General features: G+C 36.7%; 1 protein-coding gene across 1 annotated transcript in view; it reads right to left on the bottom strand.

The window, feature by feature from the left end:
• LOC145294098 (fermitin family homolog 2-like) overlaps positions 1-22,638 on the bottom strand; it is a 160,463-nt gene that overhangs the window by 4,868 nt on the left and 132,957 nt on the right. The window contains exons 6-10 of the mRNA XM_080141165.1: positions 20,658-20,765; positions 10,308-10,495; positions 5,995-6,119; positions 2,865-2,971; positions 540-758 (exon numbers count right to left, since the gene is read on the bottom strand). Of these exons, the coding sequence (XP_079997291.1) occupies positions 540-758; positions 2,865-2,971; positions 5,995-6,119; positions 10,308-10,495; positions 20,658-20,765 (747 nt within the window). The remainder of the gene's footprint in view (positions 1-539; positions 759-2,864; positions 2,972-5,994; positions 6,120-10,307; positions 10,496-20,657; positions 20,766-22,638) is intronic.

Consider the following 22,638-nt stretch of genomic DNA (forward strand, 5'->3'; position numbering starts at 1 on the left):
GGCCCAAAAGTAATTTTTTTGTTTTCACATTGCGTCTTCTGCGATTGGGAGATCCTATTTATTAAAAAAGAGTCTAGAACACAATAACATACTATGAACATTAAATTAGTGTAATATACTAATTTAATGTTCGTAGAATGTTAACACCTATCCTTTTTAAGGAATAGGATCTCCTGAACGGATAATTTATAATCTAGAAACCGTGACATGTACACATGTTAAAAAGGTACTATGGTATTAATATATATTTATAAATGTATTAAAAGCCGCAGATTTATGAAGGAATAACTTTAACATTAAACAAATTATTAAGTGAACATGCAGGTGCCAAAATACTAACCCTAATTGTTACAAGAATTAATATTTCTGGATTTGGACCCCCCTCCCCCAGCTTTATGGAAAAAGTTAAAATCTCAACTCAAGAAAAATATTAATTTTCTTATTGTTTGCAGATTTGTTAACATTAAATTTAAAGATAAACATTAAAAAGAAAACGTTAGCTTTGAATAATTTAATTTAAAATACAACAAATATCTTACTTGGGCTGACTTCAGCTTTTTGGCAAACCGAGGCGCCACATAATCCTCTACATGAATGTCTTTACTCATGCTGCTATCAGTTGAATTGCCAGTAGCTGGTTGCTGCATACTCAGAAAGGTCTTAAGGGCATTCACTTCACTCTCGTAGGTGCTGTCAGCCATAGTTTTGCCCTTAGAAGCCAATCGACAAGCAGCCATCCACTGACAATAACTTTCCTCCTGGAAAGAAAAAGAAAAAAATTTTAGCAATGCAATTTATGTCAAAATACAAGTGATGTGACCCATGGAAATTTCAGTGCTCACTACATCAATCTGTATCATTAACTTAACAAAAAACAAAAAAAGAAAACATTTAAAAAAAAAATAAATATCAAGGTCAAATAAACATTAAAATAATTGAAATGAATGTTGGTAGACTATGGGCTTGCGCCTGTAGAGGTGGTTGAACACCATCTTCTGAGGCTGAATAAGCCCATCTTTGATTTACATTATTGGTTGCAGACATCTCAAGTGAAGGTCGGTGCATAATGTTCATGGTCTGCTGAATCTTGTTGATTGACCTTCCTGAATAGTTTTTTGGTCTCCACCCATTCTGTGATAAACTTTTTGCTAGTGACCAGGCCTTTGGTTACCGTTTATCTAGTTGTTGCTGACTTTAGCTTTGGGCTTCCAGCTAGTAGGGTCAGTATCACATGCTTTCGTGTCGCATATGTACAGGTTGACATAGCGGAGGTAAGGACGACCAATTTTCCTTTTGTCGGTAGTGAGTTCACTGTAGAGAATGTCTTCAGATTCTCCCACTGTCCATGCGGTGCACATTGCCTATCCAGCGTAGCCATTTTTGGCAAAGGTGGGTGATCATGGAGGGGATACCAGTCCTTGTGAGCACAGTATTGTTTGTAACTGTCCCTCAACGAAATTCCAAGAATTCTCCGCAGACTATGTGAAATATAGTCAGTTTCCATTCTTGGTGGCTGTAGGTTGTCTATGCTTCACTGCCATATAGCAGGGTGCCGATGACACAGGCCATGTAAACATTCACTTTTGTGGAGATGGGGAGATGTTTATTTTCCCACACTTGAATTGTCAATTTTGCAAGAATGGATGTTTTTTTTTTCGATGTGCTTGTTGAGTTCTACATCAAGAGAAGTTGTCAGAGACTATGGACTAAAGATATTGGAATTGATGGACTATATTTAAGTGCTGCCCATTCATAGTGATGATGGGAGATGATGAGGTTCCTTGGCTCATGACATGGGTTTTCTTCAGGCTGATGAGGCTGAATTCTTTGCAAGCATTGGAAAACCTGTCCATGAGTTTTTGAAGGTCTTCAGTGTGAGATGCTACCACAACATCAGCAAACAGTAGGTCCCTGATGATAACTTGTTGGACTTTGGTCCTGGACGGAAGGCGGTTGATGCTGAAGAGGCAGCCATCTGATCTGAAGCAAAGGTAAACAGTCTTCTGATGAATTGAAAACATGTCTCAAGAGAATGGCAAAGAAAATGCCAAATAACATAGGGGAAAGCCCATACCCCTGTTTGACACTTTTTTTTTTTTTTTTTTTACACCAAACTCAGCCGAGGTGTCTGTCGAATTGCACTGTGCTCATCATACCATCATGAAATGACTTTAAGGCTCAGGAGTTTGAGAAGGCAGCCAATGAGAGGCAGCATCTTGAATAGTTCATCTCTGACTAAGTCGAATGTAAATAATAAGGTCAATGAAGCCATGGTACAATGGTCTGTTTTGTTCTTGAAGTTTGCATAGTGAGAAGATGGAATGATGGGGTTTTGTAGAGAAGAAAATGTTAGTTATACAGAGGTCGTGCATTGAGCAGAGTTCTAGTAATTTTTGTCCATTTTAATTGCACTTTCATACTCCAAAGAGTCATAGGCAGGTGGGCCAAGCTCCGTTGTCATTCTATGTCAAACTGAATTGAATGCCTTTTTTAAAAGAGTAGCAACCTTAGCCAAGAGTTCATCTAAAAGGTGTAGTAGGAAAGAGGAGGGTTGTGGCACATCAAATCCTTTTCAGGCTATTTAATGCTGAACCTAATAATTTTGGAAAAAGATTTTTTTTTTTTTACACTTCAAATATTTAATCAAAGTTTCAAGTTTAGTTTGGTTGTTTTATTTTGTAGAGAAAAATTCTTGTTTTTTGGCTTTGCCAAATTTTAGAGAGAAAACAAAAGACAATTATATCAATGTTTGGTGCTGTCAGGTAGCCAATATTTTCAGACAGTCTGATTGTAGAGTATCAGAAATTCAAAGATGGGAGGGGGTCTTTAGATAATCGTTAGTTCGAAAAGAAAAGCTCACTTACTGTGTCAAGCCGAAGCCAAATTTCTGACATTCCTTCTTTTGTTGGTTCAAACAATTTTATTCCATATTTCTTGCTAGAAAGATTCACATCAGGGCTTGTTTCGCAGCCTGAAAGGGAAGAGAATCAGAAATTTAAGATTTTTGTAAAAAAGGTCAAACAGAATGAAAAAAAAAAAAAAATGTAGAGCTGAATGATATAAAAAGTGGATATACCAAACAATACAATCAAATTGACTTTGTTATCAAAAGACTTAATGAAACATTTAAAAAATTTTTTTTGCATAAAACGAAAAACAAATGAAAGGGACGTGGGTTGAAGAAATATAGAAAACAGAAAAAATAAAGACTAAAGGATCACTACTTATGTTTAAAAAGTTTGTGAACAGCCTAAAAAAGGAAAGAGCAACATGTAAGGTTTTATCCAAACTTTTTCCTTACACACATAAACGACTATTTTATAACAGGGACATTAGAACAAAGACACCACCCACTAACCGGTGTTCATTTTTCCTCCTTCCATCAGACGCTGAGGATTTGTACTGGGTTTTATCAGCAACCGAAGGCTGTTCCAATACAATGAAACCACTGGTTCATCTTTGGAATATGTACATGTAATTATATATATAATCCATTTCTTAGCTAAAAATAATATTCTTCAAAAATTTTAATGGTGAATACTCTGATGAACTGCAAGCACTTGTGCCCCCACGATATGAACACCCTCGACAGACCCGACAAGCTGCAAAATCCCACCCCCACACTGTAGAGATCCCTAGATGTAAAAGATCTTTCTACCCCGGTAGTTTCTTCCCCAGAACCGCTAGACTTTGGGATTCCATTCCAGGTCACTGCTTCCCCAACTGTACTGACATGCAGAAGTGCAACGTGAACCAACAGCTCGCTGCCCAAATCCCTACATAGTACCCCAGTAGTTGTTTCCCCTGATAGTAGCCCCCTACACCAAAGTGGCAATGTGCCTTGTTTGGGGTATAAAAAAAAAAAAAAAAAAAAAAAAAAAAAAAAAAAAAAAAATATCAAAACATACAATTATAGACATTTTAATTTTATTACAAATGGTTCTTCACTCTTTATCCAAAATTTATAAAAATCAAAAATTTAAGTTGTTGAGAGAAACTGGAATTTTCAATTATGTGCATTTGTGTTAACATGCAAGTCAGTTGATGCAAAATTGATCGGCAAAAAAACTTGTATTTATAAACAAAATGTGTGCACAGTCATCTTGTCATCAAGAACAATTTATATCTGTCTTTTTTATTACATTTTCATCCCAAACAAGGCACAGTGCCACTTTGATGTAGGGGGGGTTACATGGAGTTCACCACTTATCAAGGCCCAATGGCCACTCAGGGATAAGGGTTATTGTGTGTACAGTAATCAAAGGGATAGTGTAGCAATAGTATTGGAGAATTGGTAAGATGTCATTACTTGGGGGGGGGCGGTTCATCAGGAATTTGTTTGTGTTGGACTTGAAGACATCCAGGTTGAAGTCGGGAGGGAAACAGGCAAGTGGAATAGAGTTCCACAGGCATGCAGTTCTAAGAAAGAAGCTTTATTCATGGTATCTACGTTTTGATTTAGGCACAGATAGGGAGTGGGGAAAATTATTGATGGTGGTTTCAGCTAGTCGGGTGTTTTTTGAGAAAGATTGGCAAGGGGGGACCAGAGAATGGAGCTCAGACGAGCACCTGCCATGGAAATAACGATAGTACAATGACAGGCTCGCACTGTCTCTTCTGTGGGAAAGTAGTTGTAGGGTAAAGAAAAGGGTTGTTGAAGGGGTTATTTACGTCGAGGGAGTACAATAGATTTTGGTTTGTCAGAGCATTTACCATTAAAATAATTGTAAAACAGGCAGAGGGATGCAACATTTCGATGGGACAGAGGTTGAAGCTTAGCTGTCAGTTCGGGACCTATTGGGTTGGCGACTCTTTTGAACCCTGTCCAGGAGCGAGAGATTAATAGCATATGCATCAGCTCAAATGTGACAATACTCCATAGATGGGCGATTGAAGCCTTGTAGAGATACAGGATACTTTCAGGCATAACTTTCTAGCACAGTAGAGGGAACCTACCTTCCTCGCAGCAGCCGCGGCAATGCCCTTCTATCTGTTCCAATTCATGTTCCCTGTGAACATGAAGCCGAGGAGTTTAAAACGACATGCTTTCAGGTAATATATCTTTAGCCATAGTTATTGGTAGTTTAGAAGGTTTCTTGTAATTATTAAAGGAAAGAAGCTTAGTCTTGGCAGCATTAAATGTTACCATCCATTTTTGATCCCATTCCACTAGACAGGAAGTCTTCCTCTAGAGTTTCCGCCATTGCCTTGGATATGTGTTCATTCGTTTTCCCTTAATGTCTTTTATAAAGCGTGATGTCATCAGCAAATATACTCATCTCAGAGAATTTTATAAGGGAGGTCATTTATGAATATCAGGAATAATGAAGGTCCAAGGATCGACCCCCCCCCCCCCGAGATACACCTGTATTTATATCACGGTTTTCATGTACGACCATCGAAGACAACTCAGATTCTTCTCTTATTTAAGGATTTAAGCATATTAAGTATTCGTCCAGTAATATCATTTGATCTGATTTTCCTGAAAAGACCATCGTGCCATACCCTGTCAAAAGCCTTAGATTGCCCTACCTTCTCCTGCTTTATCCCGTGCATGGTATACACACAAGTTTTGGCAATTAATATACAGAATTTTCCGTGCTTCATCCTCATGAGGATTCATCAGGCTATATATATGTGTGTGTGTGCGTGTGTGCATACACCTATACATGTTTTACATATTTCTATGCACAGTATTCAAATTAACTGATCATTATAAATTTTAGAACAGCTGATAAGCATAAGGGGTCATACTGTAAACTATATTTAGTTTAATTTAGTTTAGTGTTTATTCAAACTACTGTTCTAATCTTTGTTATTTTCAATGTTTTAGCTGGGTTTTAAACCCGAGAATCTGTACAAATTTTCCCAAATTTTAGTTAGATGCATCCGAAGAAGGTTGGAGGTTACATCAGCCAAAACCCTATGAGAATAACAGGTTACCTATCTTCATTTTAAAAAGTTCCATAACATTTGGATTCATAAGCGACTTACCTTTTGTATTTATTTTCGAAATTGGATTAGCACAGATATCGTCTTTACTTTTGTACAAAGAAATACTGTATTCTCGAAACACGCAGTAAAATCGCTTGAAATTCTTTAGAGTAAATTTCTTTGGTCTAAAATGGAGAAAAAATAAAAATTTAGAATCGCAAGAAATCAAATATATTTTCTTTTCAAACCAAAAAGTATTGTTTGTATCGTGAAAAATAATGCTTAAGTAATGAAAGTTTTAGTACAATTGAATCTTGCTACACAATTTCTTTGTGAATAGTGGACCAACATGTTTTTCTTTTCAATCATTTTGTTTTACATTATACGTAATTTTAATTTCTAAAATACAGCAAAAGTACAAAAAAAAGCATACTCTCTAATGACTGACCCCCCCCCCCCAAAAAAAAAGAAAAAAAAAAAAGAAAAACTATTTTCATTTATAGGTGTTTGTTCCATTGTACCAGCACACATCAACAGTTTATGTCCTAGCTAAAAGCATCTTCCAAGCTTTATTTTGTTTTGTCAGGAAAGTTTTACCATCCTTTCACATACAGAACTTGGTATTTCAAAATGGTCACGTGTCGCTAGGATTATGTTTCATTCCTCATGCAATTTCAGGACAAAAATAAAATTGTTTTTGTTAAAAAAATTTGATGCCTCCATTCAGTCTCAAAAGACAATGAACACTCCTGTAAGGGCAGCTGTGCATGTAATTGTGAGGCAAAGGTTACGCAATCACCAACCACACCTCTCCTGAATCAGCACTGCTTGATTCCAGTGGCAAGAAGAAGTCCAAGACGATTGAAAATAATGTCACGATAAAGCGGAGAGCACATACAGCCAGCATATATAAAACCGAGCAAAATACCTGATGTTGCACAGGATTGAATGAAGAACACCATTTTCACTCTTCACATAAAACTTAAAAATTGACAACTCTGTTCACCCACTGCCTACTATATACAAAGGAGAAACTAAAATTTCGGAAAACTATGGTTTAAATTTCATTAAAATCAGTTATATCCATTTGAAGTTCAAAAGACGGTTCTGCACCCATAGCTCCCTTGAAGGGGTAGAACAGATAGGGATTCGGCACACAGAGTATAGATTCAGAATCACATTGTTTACTCTGCAGAATTGTATATGCTATTTAAATTATCAAAATAGAATTTGAGGTCTTAAAAGGAGGACTCTTTCCTCATCACCACTTGAATTGAAAGCCATGTTTAATTTCAGGAAAGTTTCCGATGGGTAGCTAATCTGTACAAGTCCTGAAGATGAAAATTTTGCAGGTAAAGATCTTTCCCATGTAGACATGAAAAATTATGTGCAGGAATTTTAAAAGATCCAATATTTTTATGGAACAATTCTGGTTTCTGATTGGTTGCTAGTAGAATGTGGATCCATTTGATTGGTCAGTTCCTATCGCCAGTGTCTAAGTAGAACTTTCCAATTTTCTTTAATCATACCCTCTGATTATATCAAAAATATTGCAACAACCACTTTAGGGGTAGATTTAAATATTTGAGATCACTTCGATAGTCTTCCATAGAAAATGTCACATAACTATAACTTTCAATTTTTTATAGTTACTATAATCTTTCGTTTAAATAGTAACACTAATATATACATTTAGTATATTCATAGAGTTCACATCTATGAAGGTCTTTCGTAATTTTCAAATATTTATGAAACACTTGTGAGGTCAAAAAAAAAAAAAAAAAAAAAACAAACACATTTACGTTATTTCTTCCCACCATCATTCTGTTTTGTAATAAAACGTCTAACATCTATGCTCCTAAAAATTTGGGAGTTTTTGTGTACTGATATTCATATTAAAAATCCTTTTTTCTATTTACTCTAAAAGAACATACAACTTTGTTATATATGGGTTGTGGAATTGCATTCACTAGCAAAAGATCGAGCTAATTTGCATATTCTTTTAAACATTCATTTTAATTAATTCCCTATTAGTTTTTTTTCTGTTTTTCTAATGGGATGATCATCTTTAGTTAACTATTACGTGTAATTCTAGATGTTCTACATGATTTATACGTGCGTAAAAAGGTTATAGTAAACACAAACCTTTCTATATATATTTATGTATGCATATATATTTTTGTTTAAAAATTTTGGCCTAACAAATTTTTGTCAGCTTTTGGTCTACAGACATGAAACTTCATATATAGGGTATTCGAACCCCTGCGAAACTTTATAAATATATCGTTTCAGCCAGGAAAAAATTGGTCCAAATATGTGAAAATGAAAAAAATAAATAAAAATGAAATTTGCCAGGCGATGGTCAAACAACATTACAAATATGCATGGACAACATAATTGCTATTGGTTCAGGTTTTAATTTTTAGCCTTGCAGCAAACCGGTCTTCATAGGTCAGGCATTAATGTCAGAGGAAAAAAAAAAAAAAAAAAAAAAATCATAAGCTAAACCTTTTTGGTTTCGATTATCGGTGGTGGCGCACAAGTCTTTTTTTTTTTTAAACTTTAAATCATTACTATATATTGGGCCCAATATAATAATACATACAAAATTTGCATTAATCAAAATATATTTAAGCATATTTTACGACCGGGCAACGCCAGGCGGCCTGCTAGTTTTATTACAAAATAAAATTTTTTTTTTACATGACATTCCTACATTGAAGTATCTATAAAAAAATCTCATAAGAAATTACAATGTAACATCATTCTCGCACGTTTATTTATTTATTTCTTAAAAATTATTTTATAAGGCGATCACCACTTATCAAGGCCCGGAAGCCATTCGGGGATAAGGGTTATTGTGTGTACAGTACGTTAATGTTGAGATTTGATAAAGTGTCTACTTAAGGGAGCGGTTCATCAGGAATTTGTTTATGTTGGACTTGAAGACATCCAAGTTGTAGTCAGGTGGGAAACAAGCAGACGGAACAGAGTTCCACAGGCATGCACTTCTAAAAAAGAAGCTTCGTTCATGGAATCTACGTTTTGGTTTTTAGCACAAATAAAGAGTGGGGAAAATTTTTGACAGTGGTTTCAGCTAGATGGGTGTTATTTATGCAGATTTCATGCACAGACGAAAAATGTGCATAATAATAAGCAAGAGGACATGTAGTCGATGTTTACGCATTAATGTACCAAATCAAAATGCATAAATGCATTTATATGCATATTGTCTGCACATACACTATCCTTAACAAATTATATTTTGGACCAATCAGAAAACTTTCTGAACTTTTTTGAAACTAGCAAAACCCATGGAAATTCCATGGTAGTTGAAAACTTAAACCCAAATAAAATGAATAAAAAAATAAACAAATAACGGCAACTTTAAAACAATTTTTTAGCAAATTCTTTTCAATTTATTTTTGATTCTAAAAAGAATTGATTTAAAAAAATTATTTTTTTCAAATGAAAGGTTAACGTTTTTTTTGTGAATAATTCTATGTAAATTATAAAAGAACAGATGTCAATTAACTTGCACATTTTTTTTTTAAATTTTAAAAAGAAACTATAATAAAAAAAGAAAAAGAAAAGAGTCATTTCAGCATAACTTTTTTTAAAATTATAAAATAAGATAGCCAATTTAAAACCGTAAACAGACAGCTATATTTTTTTTTTTTTAATTTTTGGAGAGGAAATGATATTAATGATTTTTAACTGATAAAGAGAGTCTAAAGGGAGGTAAATAGTTTCTCAATGTTATGAACAAGTAAATTGTCTCTCTGGGAGCTACCTAAACCCTTTAAAAAGGATCAGATTTTCTTTCAATAAAGTGGAACCCAGTTGACCCAACTCTACGGATTGGTGTTGCTAGACACCCCACTGTATGCTCACCTCTGCAACATCTCTCTCCACTCACACAAACATTAACAAACACAGACATAAACACACACCTCATCGACGTTGTCTGTCAATCTGTTAAATCTTATTCATTGAAATAGTTCCAAACCTTATTGAAATATCTTCTAGTATGACAATGTCTTTCGTTTTCTTACATTTGATTATAAAACCTGAAAAATTTTTCACTGAAAAAGTTTCCGAATCTGGCTCATCCTAAAAATACTTCTCCCATTACAAAACACCCTCAAGTAAAACCCCAAAACAGGTGAGAACATATCACTAAAAACTAATGACCAACATCCCTAGAACTGGTGATCAAAATCTCAGACATTACATTCAAAATCAGCCATATCAAGAGAACAGGCCTTGCACACATAGAAGAGTTATACATAATTTCCAAGGATTTAACATTCCTCTTGAATGCTAAGAGGAGCCGCACGTTCGTGCAAATAGGTGAGTGTGAACAAACTTACTTAAATATTTTAATGTAGGTTTCTAATTCTGGGACGTTGGTAATATCAGTTGGGTTAGAATGTCTCTTGCCTTCAAGAGATTCTTGAAGTTCAGTCAAAGCAGAGTCTATGTCATCATCAGCAGCATGATTATCTGTCTCATCGAAAATGTCTGGCTGAGGTTGTTCGCTCTGGAGTTCGATTTGCATCTTAAAAAAGAGGGGAGAACAAATGTTAACATTTTTTTTTGTTGTTTAAAACTGCAACAAAAGATAAATGAAATATACGAGTGTTCAGATGATTAATCAGAATTGAAGAAATAATAAGGACTTTTAGGGGGAGGGCATCGACATTGAAAAAATATTTATGTCTAATAAGCAATGGCAAAACCTATTCCTTTAATTATCTTTATTTGGGTACTTGTACAGTTTAATCAAGACATTAAAATATGAAAATATCGAAAAAAAAAGTTATATTGTACATATCCACTTCGGATTGAAGATGTCCGAAAAAAAAAAATAAAATAAAATTCATTTAATTTGATCCAGTAGTTTTTTTTTTTACAGTGGAAAAACACTCATGAGAGCGCATTGAAGTCAGCCATTATGGAATTTGTTGAACATGCCACAGGGAGATAACTCAATTTACAGCGCCTACACTCCCTCCCCATCTAGAAAAGCTAGTATTGCTTTTCTTCCTAAAAATCGAACCTTTTGCTTGGGATCATAAATTGTTTTTTCGCTGTAAAAAAACTACTTACTGAAATTAAATGAAATTTTTTTGGAGAACTTTGTTCCATAACGGATATGAGCAATATAATCTTTTTTTTCTCAATATTTTTACTTTTTAATGTTTGATTAAACTGTACAAGTACCTTTATTTGATCTTGTTTAAAACAATTTTCCAATGATGGTAGCAATAAGATATTTATTGATTTTAAACTAAATCACCCCCACCTCCAGTCTGTTTTTACATTTGAAAAAAAAATATATATATGCACATTTAACATGGGTGAATCGGGTTAAAATAACTTCATATTTAGAATCTGATTATATATGATATATGTAGATTAAATTTAAGAGAAACTAGAAATCAAAGTTTAGATTGTATCGAAATCGGGAAAAATATCGGAATCATCCCATCATTAACACGAGTCGTGGATGACGAAACACATGTCAGTGAATAATTATATTAAAAATATATATGCCACTCCCCATTTAGGAGGTACCAGATTGGTAAAAGGGAAAATTATTCCCAATATGCATTTAGGTATAAATACTTGAATTCATTCAAGAAAGTATCGCTAACAAAAACAAATAAAAACATATGTATATTATGTCAGTAGTTTCCTAGAAGTACATCCAATGAAACACGTGTCTACATATGCAGCCATCAATGTTTGTATAAATAGATTTTTATATATTTTTTATTACATTTTCACCCCAAACAAGGCATATTGCCACTTTGTTGTAGGGGGCTACTATCAGGGACATAGGCATCAGGGGTACTGTGTAGGGAGTTGGGCAGCAAGATGTCGGTTTATGTTGCACTTGAACTTCTACATGTCAGTACAGTTGGGGAAGCAGGGACCCGGCAGGGAATTCCAAAGTCTAGTTGTCCTGGGGAAGAAACTACTGGAGTAGAAGGCTCTCTTACATCTAGGGATCTCTACTGTGAAGGGGTGGGATTTAGCTGCTTGTCGGGAGTATTTATGTTGAGGGGACACAAGTGCTTGCAGTTCGTCAGAGCAGTCACCGTTAAAGTACTTGTAGAAAAGGCAGAGGGATGCAACATTTTGTCGATGGGACAGGGGCTGAAGTTTAGATGACAGTTCAGAACCTATCAGATTGGTAACTCTCTTTTGAACCTTGTCTAGGAGCGAGAGACTAGTGGTAGATGCACCAGCCCAAATATGACAACAATACTCCATACATGGGCGAATGGTGGCTTTATAGAGGTATAGTGTACTTTCGAACGTTAGTAGCTTTCTAACACGGTAGAGAGAGCCTACCTTCTTCGTAGCGGTCCTGGCGATACTCTCAATGTAATTGTTCCAACTCATGTTTCCTGAGAGCGTTAGGCCAAGGAGTTTAAAAGATGTACTTTCAGATAAAGAGTCATTGGCCATTGCTATTAGTGATAGAGAAGGTTTCTTGTAATTATTGAAGGAAACGAGTTTAGTCTTGGCAGCATTGAATGTGACCATCCATTTATGTCCCCATTCCACTACAGATCGGAGGTCATCCTCTAGTGTTTTTGCCATTTCTTTAGATATGTGTTCATTTGTTTTCCTGTCTTGTCTGTTATAGAGTGTGGTGTCGTCAGCATATATACCCGTCTCACAGTCAATTTTGTCAGGGAGGTCATTTATGAATATTAGGAATAACAGAGGTCCCAGGATAGACCCCTGAGGCACTTCCGCATTTATATTGTATTGTTTAGATGTACGACCGTAGAGGACAACCTGGATTTTTCTCTTATCTAAGAAGGATTTAATTATGTCATGTATTCTTCCATATGATATGATTTTCCTGAAAAGACCTTCATGCCATACCTTGTCAAAAGCCTTAGATATATCTAGAGCTACCGCTATACCCTCCCCTGCTTTGTCTAGTGACTGGTATATACATTCTGAGATTACAGTTAGGATATCTGCTGTTGAATGGGCTTGTTTAAATCCATATTGTTGGTCAGTCAGAAGTTTAGCATCTGTAAGGTGATGGACTAGAGCTTGGTTAATTATTGTCTCAATTATTTTGGCGAAAAGTGGGAGGAGGCTAATGGGGCGATAATTTACTGGGTCAGTTCTTTCGCCAGAATTCTTGAAAACTGGTACTACAGAAGCAGTTTTTCAGCAGACAAGAAAGCAAGATTCATTAAGGAATTTATTGTAAAGTTTGGAGAGAATTGGAGCTACTTTGGCGAAGCACTTTTTTAATAACACAACTGGGATGAGATCAGGTCCACATGCTTTTGCAGTGTCAAGATTTCTTATGATAGCATGCACCTGAGAAGGGGTGATTTTCAGATAGTCTAGTGTAGCGTCTGTCCACAAAGGAAAGTCAGGGAGGGGGTGGTTCGCAGGGTCCAGTGTAGAGTTGGAGGCAAACCGACTGACAAGCATGTTAGCCTTCTCAGTTGCAGAGCAAACAACCTCATGATTGTTGGATAGTGGAGAAATTGTTGATTGTCCATTATTTACTACACTGTTGTAGATTTTCCAGAAGTCACGAGTTCCTAATTTATGTGCTTCAATGCGTTTTTTCGTGGTTTTAGTAAATTCTCTCTTAGCTGTCGCTATTTCTTTCTTACAGTTACTTCTGGCTTCTATATACTTGTCTGTTTGAACTGGATTTATATTGGTTAAATCTGCAGTATGCATGCTGCCTTTGCGTGATGGTGGCTGCACAAGTAGAAGTAAACCATTGGGGAGACTGGTGCTTGCTATAAAATTTCCGTGTGAGAACATGTGCTTCAATTGCTGTTTTGAACCATTCAGTGGTCTCATTTGCACACTGTTCAGCAGGAAGTGAAAAGATATTTTGCCATGGAGCATCCCTGATGAGATCCCTGATGGCTTCACAGTCAGCCTTTTTATAATATTTTGTTGTTTTGAGCAGTGGCTCTTCAGTTTTGGCTCTAAGGGCTATTTCAACTATTACCACTGCATGATCGGCATTCCCAAGTGGGCTGTGGACATTAGTTACACAGCCATCGCGAACTGTGATCAGAAACAGATCTAGAAGTGATGTGTGTTGTTCTTGCTGGTCTGGGAAACGGGTTGGAAACATAACCATCTGTGATAGGGAATGAGATATAGAAGTTATATGTAGTCATACCAGCTGCGTCTGTAAGTAGAAAATCCAAGCCAGTTGCTGTGGTAGACATTGAAGTCACCAAACACATGTACTTGTGCGCTAGTTTCGAGGGAAAGTGCTGTATCTATGCTGTCAGAGACTTTGTTTATTAGGGTACAGTCCTGGGTTGAGGGAGAGCGGTAGAGAAAATAAAAGTAGCTAATGTTATGTTGCATGTTAAGTCTAAAGCACATAAAGGCTTGATCGTCTGATTCTAGTTTAGTTTCTCTAGTCAAGGGGAGGGTGTTCCGAATATATACTCCAAGCCCGTGCATATGTCTGTCAGAGTCCTTACGGCAGAGTGGGAGATATCCAGGCATCTTAAAATAGTTAGAGGGGACGGAGGAGTGTAAGTTAGTCTCACTTAGTGCTAAGATATCCGGGGTGTTTGTTAGGAGAAATGCTTCGACATTTAAATTACTTTCAAGCCCACGGATGTTCGTAAATGCAAGCCTCAAGGGAGAAGGCAGGTTGGTTTTGTTTGAGTTTTGGCCTGGTTTTAGCATAATTTTTTTATTGTACTGTCATTTTCTTTTTTTAAGAATTTCAGTTTAGGTAAGGGATGCTGAACAAGTGGTTATGCAGAATACCAGACATGCAACACAAGCAGACCATCAGTTGTCCTGCCATCTACTAGGATTGTGGCCTCAGGATAGCCCACCAAGGATGAGTGAAGGGTCCCTTTTCATGTGCAACATGGCACTACAAACAACCCAATATTATACAACTGTTGATGGAGCAGCTGCTCTAAGTGCTACCAAAGAGTTAGGGCTCCTGTACTACCAGTCGGGAACAGCAGCCAGGAACTGTCTATCCGGTACCCTCAACCCATTAGACGATGGTTAACCCAATCTACTTGTATTGGCATTATGGCATTCAAGCACTCCCAAGTGCCCAGTTTAAGGGATGGGATGTGTCGGGAGTGGGGAAAATGGCGTTCATTGCCTTAGTCAGGAAACAAGATCGATCACTGAAGGTCTGTCGACTCCCTGTGATTCAACTTCTACGCCTAGCTAATAGGCAAAGAAGGAGTATGGAAGCCGGGCGATACAGTGCCTATCTACTCCTTAAGCAGTTTAGGTTTGCAGACCGGTAATTGTTTGAGTCACCAGCTCTAAGAAGGTTGTCATCCAAGACTGGAGAGGCCTTCCTACCCTTAGGTTTAGCTTCAGAGTTTTCCTTCTCTTAGACGGATGACCTGGGAAGATCTACGGGTCTATCAGCACCGAGAGGGTTTTCCCCGCGCCTGGGTCCTAATCCAGGTATTTCTGCACCTCCGCGTTGGTGGTTAATGTTAACGGGTTTTATATATCAACTGAAAAATTATACTCCTCAAAGTGATTACAGGGCATTGCTATTTCATTGTTACTGGAGGAGAGGCTGAGTAAGAGTTCATGCAGTGGAAGCAACTATATTTGCAAATGCAAGTCCATTCCATATGGATTTTGAAACAGCTAAGCAGTTTTTGAACAATCACATGAAGGTACTTGATGTATTTGGAAGTGTTCTTATGTAGGTGTTGTATTGTGTACCTGATAAGCATGGAAAATTGATAATCGAAAAATCTAATTAAAGGAGGAAGTCCAATTTTGACACTTATATACAACCTAACATCATAAGTGCATTTGAGAAGTTTTTTCACTGCACAAACAGAAAGGCCCAGCCTATAAAATCAACTGTAGACTCTTTGATAAGACAGGGGTGCATTTAAAATGAATGCTTCCATTTAGAGCACAATTAAACCATGAGCTTCTGCATTATTTACCGATAATTTTATAAAAACAGATTCTCTACAGTCCAATGTACACTATAATGCATAGTGGACTGTCATTGTGAGGAGGCATGTGAAGAGTCCTCCTAGTAGACTGGGGGAGGGTGGGGGTGCTTCCTAACTAGAGCAAGACATCAATTGATTTGATTAAAAAAAAAAAATTTTAAAAGTGATTTCCCTGATTTTGATTACAAAAGCATGGGAGATTGGAACATTTGATCCTCATTCAATCCTAGACAACGTTGAGTTTCCTTACTAGTGTGTGTGTGTGTGTGTGTAATATATATATATATATATACATATATATATATATATATATATATATAGTAGAACCCCAAGATATGGTGGCCCTAGGATACCTTTTTTTCAGATTACGATGTGGAATACATTTTTCCAGACCCTGGTTACGGTATTTGCCCTGCTTTACAGTGTTATTCATGTTATTTGATTATATAGATGCCTGTTATATACTGTACAGTATTTTGTTACTAAATTTTAATGCCGTATCCCAAAGTTGTACTGCATATGTATATCTCACTATTTGAACATTTTTGAGTGGAAAATCTTGAAGTGGGTAGGATATATAGGTTTGTTTTGAATGAAGCATGTAGATTAAATTTTAGAGAAACTCGAAATCAAAGTTTAAAAAGTATAATCATTAATCTGCAGTAGCAAAATAACTTAATATTTATAAGAAATAAAAGCACTTAAATGTACAACTCATCTGGAGGAAAAGAAAGGCGTAAAATAAAACATGTAAAGTAATACAGTGTAACCCCGACATAAGAGACCCAAATATAAGAAAAACGGATATAAGATTTTCTCTGGTTCAAATTAGAGCCTGTGTTAATGTACACTGTAACCCGGATATAAGAGGAGTTGTAAGGGTCAGGGAAGAGGTCTCATATCTGGGTTACACTGTAAATGCAAAATAGTGTTCTGTTATCAAACGCATCAAAAGACAAAACAATTGATATAGGGTTTTTGTTGCCAGGTTTTACTTAAGCGATTCAACGTCATCGATATAAACACAGTGAACATCTGTAAAGGTTGAAAGGAGTGGAAAGCTTTTAAAGCTCTTGTTCGATGCAGATTAAAGGACAGGGGATGGGAGAGAGGAAGGAGGGGGATCGGCGGGAAAGAACAAAGGAAAAATATATTTTATTTATTTGATGACTATTCTCCTCATCTTTAATAGTTGTTTCACAACGTTTCGATAAATTACTCCTCTGGCCTTTTTTTTTTTTTTTTTTTTTACAGTGATCACCACTTATCAAGGCCCGGAAGCCACTCAGGGATAAGGGTTATTGCAAGTACATTACGTTAGTGTGGAGATTTGATGAAGTGTTTACTTAAGGGGGCGGTTCATTAGGAATTTGTTAACGTTGGACTTGACGACATCCAAGTTGTAGTCCGGAGGGAAGCAGGCAGACGGAACAGAGTTCCACAGGCGTGCAGTTCTAAGAAAATAGCTTTGTTAATGGAATCCGCGTTTTGATTTAGGCACAAATATAGAGTGGGGGAAATTTTTCACAGTGGATTCAGCTAGACGGGTGTTTTTCGTGAAAGATTAGCGAGGGGGGGGACCAGAGATTGGAGTTCAGACGAGCACCTGCCATGGAAATAACGATAAAACAAGGATAGGCTCGCAACGTCTCTTCTGTGGGAGAAAGGTTGCAGGGTAGAGAAAAGGGCATCCCCCACTAAGCCACGAAGTCTATTTTGTACTCTGTCAAGGCAGGATAGGCTGTTTTTAGCAGCTCCTGCCCAGATATGGCAACAGTATTCCATCCTTGGACGTACTTGGCTTTTATATAGATAGAGAATTGCATCAGTAGTGAGATATCTTCTGGAGCGGTAGAAGAATCCCACCATCTTTCCAGCGACCTTGGCAACAGACTTGATGTACGTGTTCCATTTCAGATCAGGAGTAAAGGTCAAACCCAGAAGCTTGTCAAAACACGGAGCCTCACCCAGACGAGAGCCATCCATCACAATTGATGCCAGCTGGGGATCAGAGCATTGATGATGTAAGGATAGGAATTTGGTTTTGGATGCATTAAAAGGTAACCAGCCACGTCTTCCCCCACTGAACCACGCGCTCAAGATCAGAGGAAAGAGAATCAGAGAGAACTTTGTCATTTACAGCCTTTGATGTGTTGCCGTAGATGGTCGTGTCATCAGCATAGATGTCAACGAATGATTTAAGTATGTGTTTAGGGAGGTCATTGATGTAGATCAGGAAGAGAGTTGGGCCCAGGATTGACCCCTGCGGGACTCCAGCATTTATATTGCAGACCTCCGATTTTTGTCCATCTACCACTACTCTTATGAGCCTATCAGAGAGAAATGATTTAATGATTGAGAAAACATTTCCAGTCATACCGTAGCTGGAAATCTTGTGAAGTAGACCCTTATGCCATACCTTGTCGAAGGCCTTTGATATGTCAAGAGCAATTGCCCTAGAAAGGAAGCCTTTGTCAAGAGATTCACTAATCCTGTGGGATATAACCGTCAGCACATCTGCGGTAGATCTTGCAGAGCGGAAACCATATTGTGTGTCACTAAGAAGGTTATTCCTGCTGAGGTGGTTGACTATTTCTCTATTTAGTATGGATTCCAGCAACTTGCTCATAACACACAGGAGACTTATAGGTCTGTACTGAGAGGGAGATGACTTATCACCTGAATTCTTAAATACAAGGCAAACTGATGAGGTCTTCCAGGGAGTCGGAAAGCACTTCTCCTTAAGGCAGCGCTTATATAGTTTCGTGAGTATGGAAGCAAGTTCTGGTTGAAGCTTTTTTAACACTATAATTGGGATGCCATCAGGGCCAGTTGCTTTACTGGAATCTAAGTTCTTTATTAGCTTGGCGATCTCATGCACGGATATTTGTATGTTACCTAGCTTGTTCTGTGTTATAGGAGGAAATATGGGGAGTTGATGGCCTTCGTCGCATAGGGTAGAATTAGCTGCAAAGTTCTTTGCAAATAGTTTGGCCTTGTCTGACGCTGACGAGATGACCTCTGGTCCATTGATAATGGTTGGGATAGAACGCACACTTCTGTTCAGGATCCTATTTGTTATTTGCCAAAACTGATGGGATCCAAGCCGCTGATCAGCTACCTTGGATTTAACAGACTGGGCATATAGCTCTCTTGCATTTTTTATTACTCTTTTACAGTGGTTGCTGGCAGACCTGAAAGCAGCTTTAGTCTCAGTGCATCTATTACGTTGGTAGCTATGGAAAAAGTGATTTCTGTGCGCGATAGCAGCAGCACATTCTGGGGAGAACCATGGCTGGCTGTTAGGTTTTTGTTGGAATTTTTTTAGATGGTATGAATTGGTCTATGCCTACAATTAACCATTCGGTCAGATCTGATACTATAGAGGACACATCCTTTTTAAACATGGATTGCAGAGGTAAATCAGATATGAATGTACGGAAGCTATCCCAGTCAGCCATAGAGTATCGGTATACAGTACGGTGGAGGGGTACGTCTTGGGGCTTCTTACATTTCGTTTTTATCTTAACTGATACGACGGAGTGGTCAGAGGATCCTAGAGGAGAATGAACGGAACATGAACATAGCTCAGGGGAAGTTGAGAGAAAAAGGTCTAAGAGGCTTGCATATTGACCGGGTGTATCGGGCACACGGGTGGGTTCGCGAACAATCTGAGTAAGGTCGTAAGCAATGGCAAAATCATGACAAAACCTCCCCTCATCATCTGTCTTATTTGAATGGGTCAGCCATTCCACGTTATGGACGTTGAAGTCACCACAGATGTGGATGTTAGCCGAGGGATGTGAAGACAGTATGTGGTCTATTTTCTCAGATATGCTCTTAAAGATAGTAACTCCGCTGTTGTGGGGCCTATAGAGGGCAAATATAAATGCAGTGGTGTTAGCAAGTGCAACCCTGAAGCACATATAGGGTAAATTAGGATCTTCTCTAGAGATATCCCTGCCACACGGGAAGCCATCCTTAATGTAGGCACATATTCCATGCCGATGTTGGGTGTCAGATTTAGCTGTTAAATTAGAGCATCCATTAATTATGAACTCATCTAGGGAAGTGGTTGGCCCTATTCCAGTTTCACTTAGAAATAATATGTCCGGTTTCGTCTCCTGTAATTGGGTTTCAACCTCTGGAAGGTTGGAACGTAGAGCCCTGATGTTGGAGAAGTACACCTGGTAGTAGGGGTTTACGTTGGAAGATGGGGTTCTAGGTTTAATCGAGTTTTTATTCTGGCCTTCGTCAAGTTGTTAACCAGGGCCTGTGGCGCAGTGGATAGACATGTTGAATCTCTATAGTTCCAATTAAGCATGGTTTGAAGATAGTGGTTTCAATCCTATCCAAGGTCGATCAGAGGATTTGTTGGCCAAAATATAGTGAGACGACAACAACTATGGAAGGCAGTAATTACTGAAGATACAGTTGAAGATTCAGCATTTCTATCCCGTCATGGTTAACAACCTGATAACGGCCAGAGGAATAGTTGGTTGAAACGTCGTGAAACAGCAACTATAAAAGATGTGGATAACAGTCTGCAAATAAATAAAATATACCAATTACTTATCTCAAAAGAATTCCAATGATTAAATAAAGGAAAAGTATTTTAAAATATTTAAATATTTAGATTCTGCAACCGTTTTTTTTTTTATCAGACTTATTCACTCGGCTGTGGAACATGATTGGATATACTAAAGTCGGGGAGGCGAGAGAAGGAGGATAACTCACCTGCAAGCCCGCAAACATGGTCATCTCTTCTTCAGTGCAATCAACCTCTTCAGATATTAAGGCCCATTTTGCCTGCTCGTAAATCTGATTTATCCGAATGGAATCATACTAAGGAGAGAAAGAAAAACAACATGGATTAAAAGTGCTTGAGTGTAAAATGCGATAAACCCAATTTGTTAAAATTTAGTAAATATGAATTTAATATTTGATTTCTCAAAGTTTATTCAAATTGAAGAGGTGAAAGAAAAAAAAAATCATGAAAATGAGACAAATTTTCTATATTTAAGTAATATTTTCTAGAAAAAAAAAAAAAAAAAAAATCACTAAAGTAGGTTATAATTTAGCATTTTATTCAATTAATGTAACCAACAAAGGATACTTTAAGGAAATCAATTCAGTGACTATTTCATAAAAATGAGTGGATTTTATTTAATTAAACTTGCAAGGATTTAAATTTCAACATTTTTTTTTTTTTTGTTTTTAGACATTTTATTACATTTCTTTTTTACATGCTATTTAAATAAAAAAAAAAATAAAAAAAATGAATAAATAAAATTATAAATGGAACATTATCCTTGCACATCTTTTATTTTTGCAGATTTCATATTATAGAACCAATTCTGATCATTATATTGTACCCAATATACAATACCCCCCCCCCCCCCAGAGCGGGAACTGGTTGTAAAGTATGCTTATAAATTTTAATTTGTGCAGATTTCGTATTTATTATTAAAGCTACAATACTCTACTGATTATTATATTGTACCCAATATATTGCCTTGCTTCCCCATTTCAAATACCTTCATTTTTTTTTATGTAAACAGTCTGTCAAGCAGAAAGTGCAGCTGACCTCTCTGAATTGTGGGTGAAAAAAGACAATTCATGTTTTTTTGTTTGATGGAAACAGAACAATAAACACACTGAAATCCCCCCCCCCTCTCACAAGGGGACAAACACGGGGGGGGGGGATTTTTTTTTTTTTTTTTTTTTAAAGTTTTGTATGCAACAAACATTTTACTTGTTGCTGCATTTAGAGTTAAACATGTTAGTCATTTCTCACCATCTGCTGAGAAATGACTGCCTGACCCAATTTCCGCGGGGCAGCAGAGACGGCAAAAAAAAAAAAAAAAAAAAGGAGCGCTGACTGCCATGGCAGTGGTGGAGATTGCTGGTGATGCTCTGCTTTTACTAATACTACAAGAATCTTAAGTTGCGTTTAAGAGTGAAACTTTACTTTTATTTTGTAAATCTTTTAAAACAGAGGGGGAGGTAAAACTTACTGCATCTTTTAATGCACGTTTTCTATATAAATTTTACATAAAGAACATGCCCGTCTCCATAAACCAATTGATTTACACTACTTTGAAGTTTAATATAGAACATTGTTAAAAGTTTATAATTATTTTTTTTTTTAAAATATAATCTCTTAAAATATAACCGTATAAAATATTTCAAATGGATAGGAACTTTAAATATAGGGACGTTAGGTTAATCTTATACTTCTTTATGGGATTTATTTGCTTTTTTTTTTTTTACTAAACAAGTTTCAGCATATTTAAAAAAAAAAAAAAGCTAGAGTTGTAAAACAGGATATGCATTGACTATATTGACTGCAATTCCAAGGATGCATAAACATTTTTTTTTTAAACACGGAAAAAAATAAATAAAAACAGCATTATGACATACAGTTAATACACTTGTGACCCCACTGCGATATTTACTGCATTTGTAATGCAGATGAGCACCGTTTGATTTTAAGCATTCATATCCTACTATGAAGAGTAGGGTTTTATGGCGAACTCTTCTAGACCAAGCTGAGAACACTACTTTCGTTTTTTTTGTTGTTTCTTTTTTTTATTTTACTATTTTTTCAATTTTTTTAAGTGGGACCTAAGGAGGTTGTAAATAAACATTTATTAAAACTAGTGGGACCAGTGGAAATTCCACAAAGGACTCATTCATATGTAATATATTGATGTTG

The sequence above is a fragment of the Euprymna scolopes genome, chromosome 15 (genome assembly GCF_053919585.1).
Source record: "Euprymna scolopes isolate OS-2025 chromosome 15, ASM5391958v1, whole genome shotgun sequence".
Lineage (NCBI taxonomy): Eukaryota > Metazoa > Mollusca > Cephalopoda > Sepiida > Sepiolidae > Euprymna > Euprymna scolopes.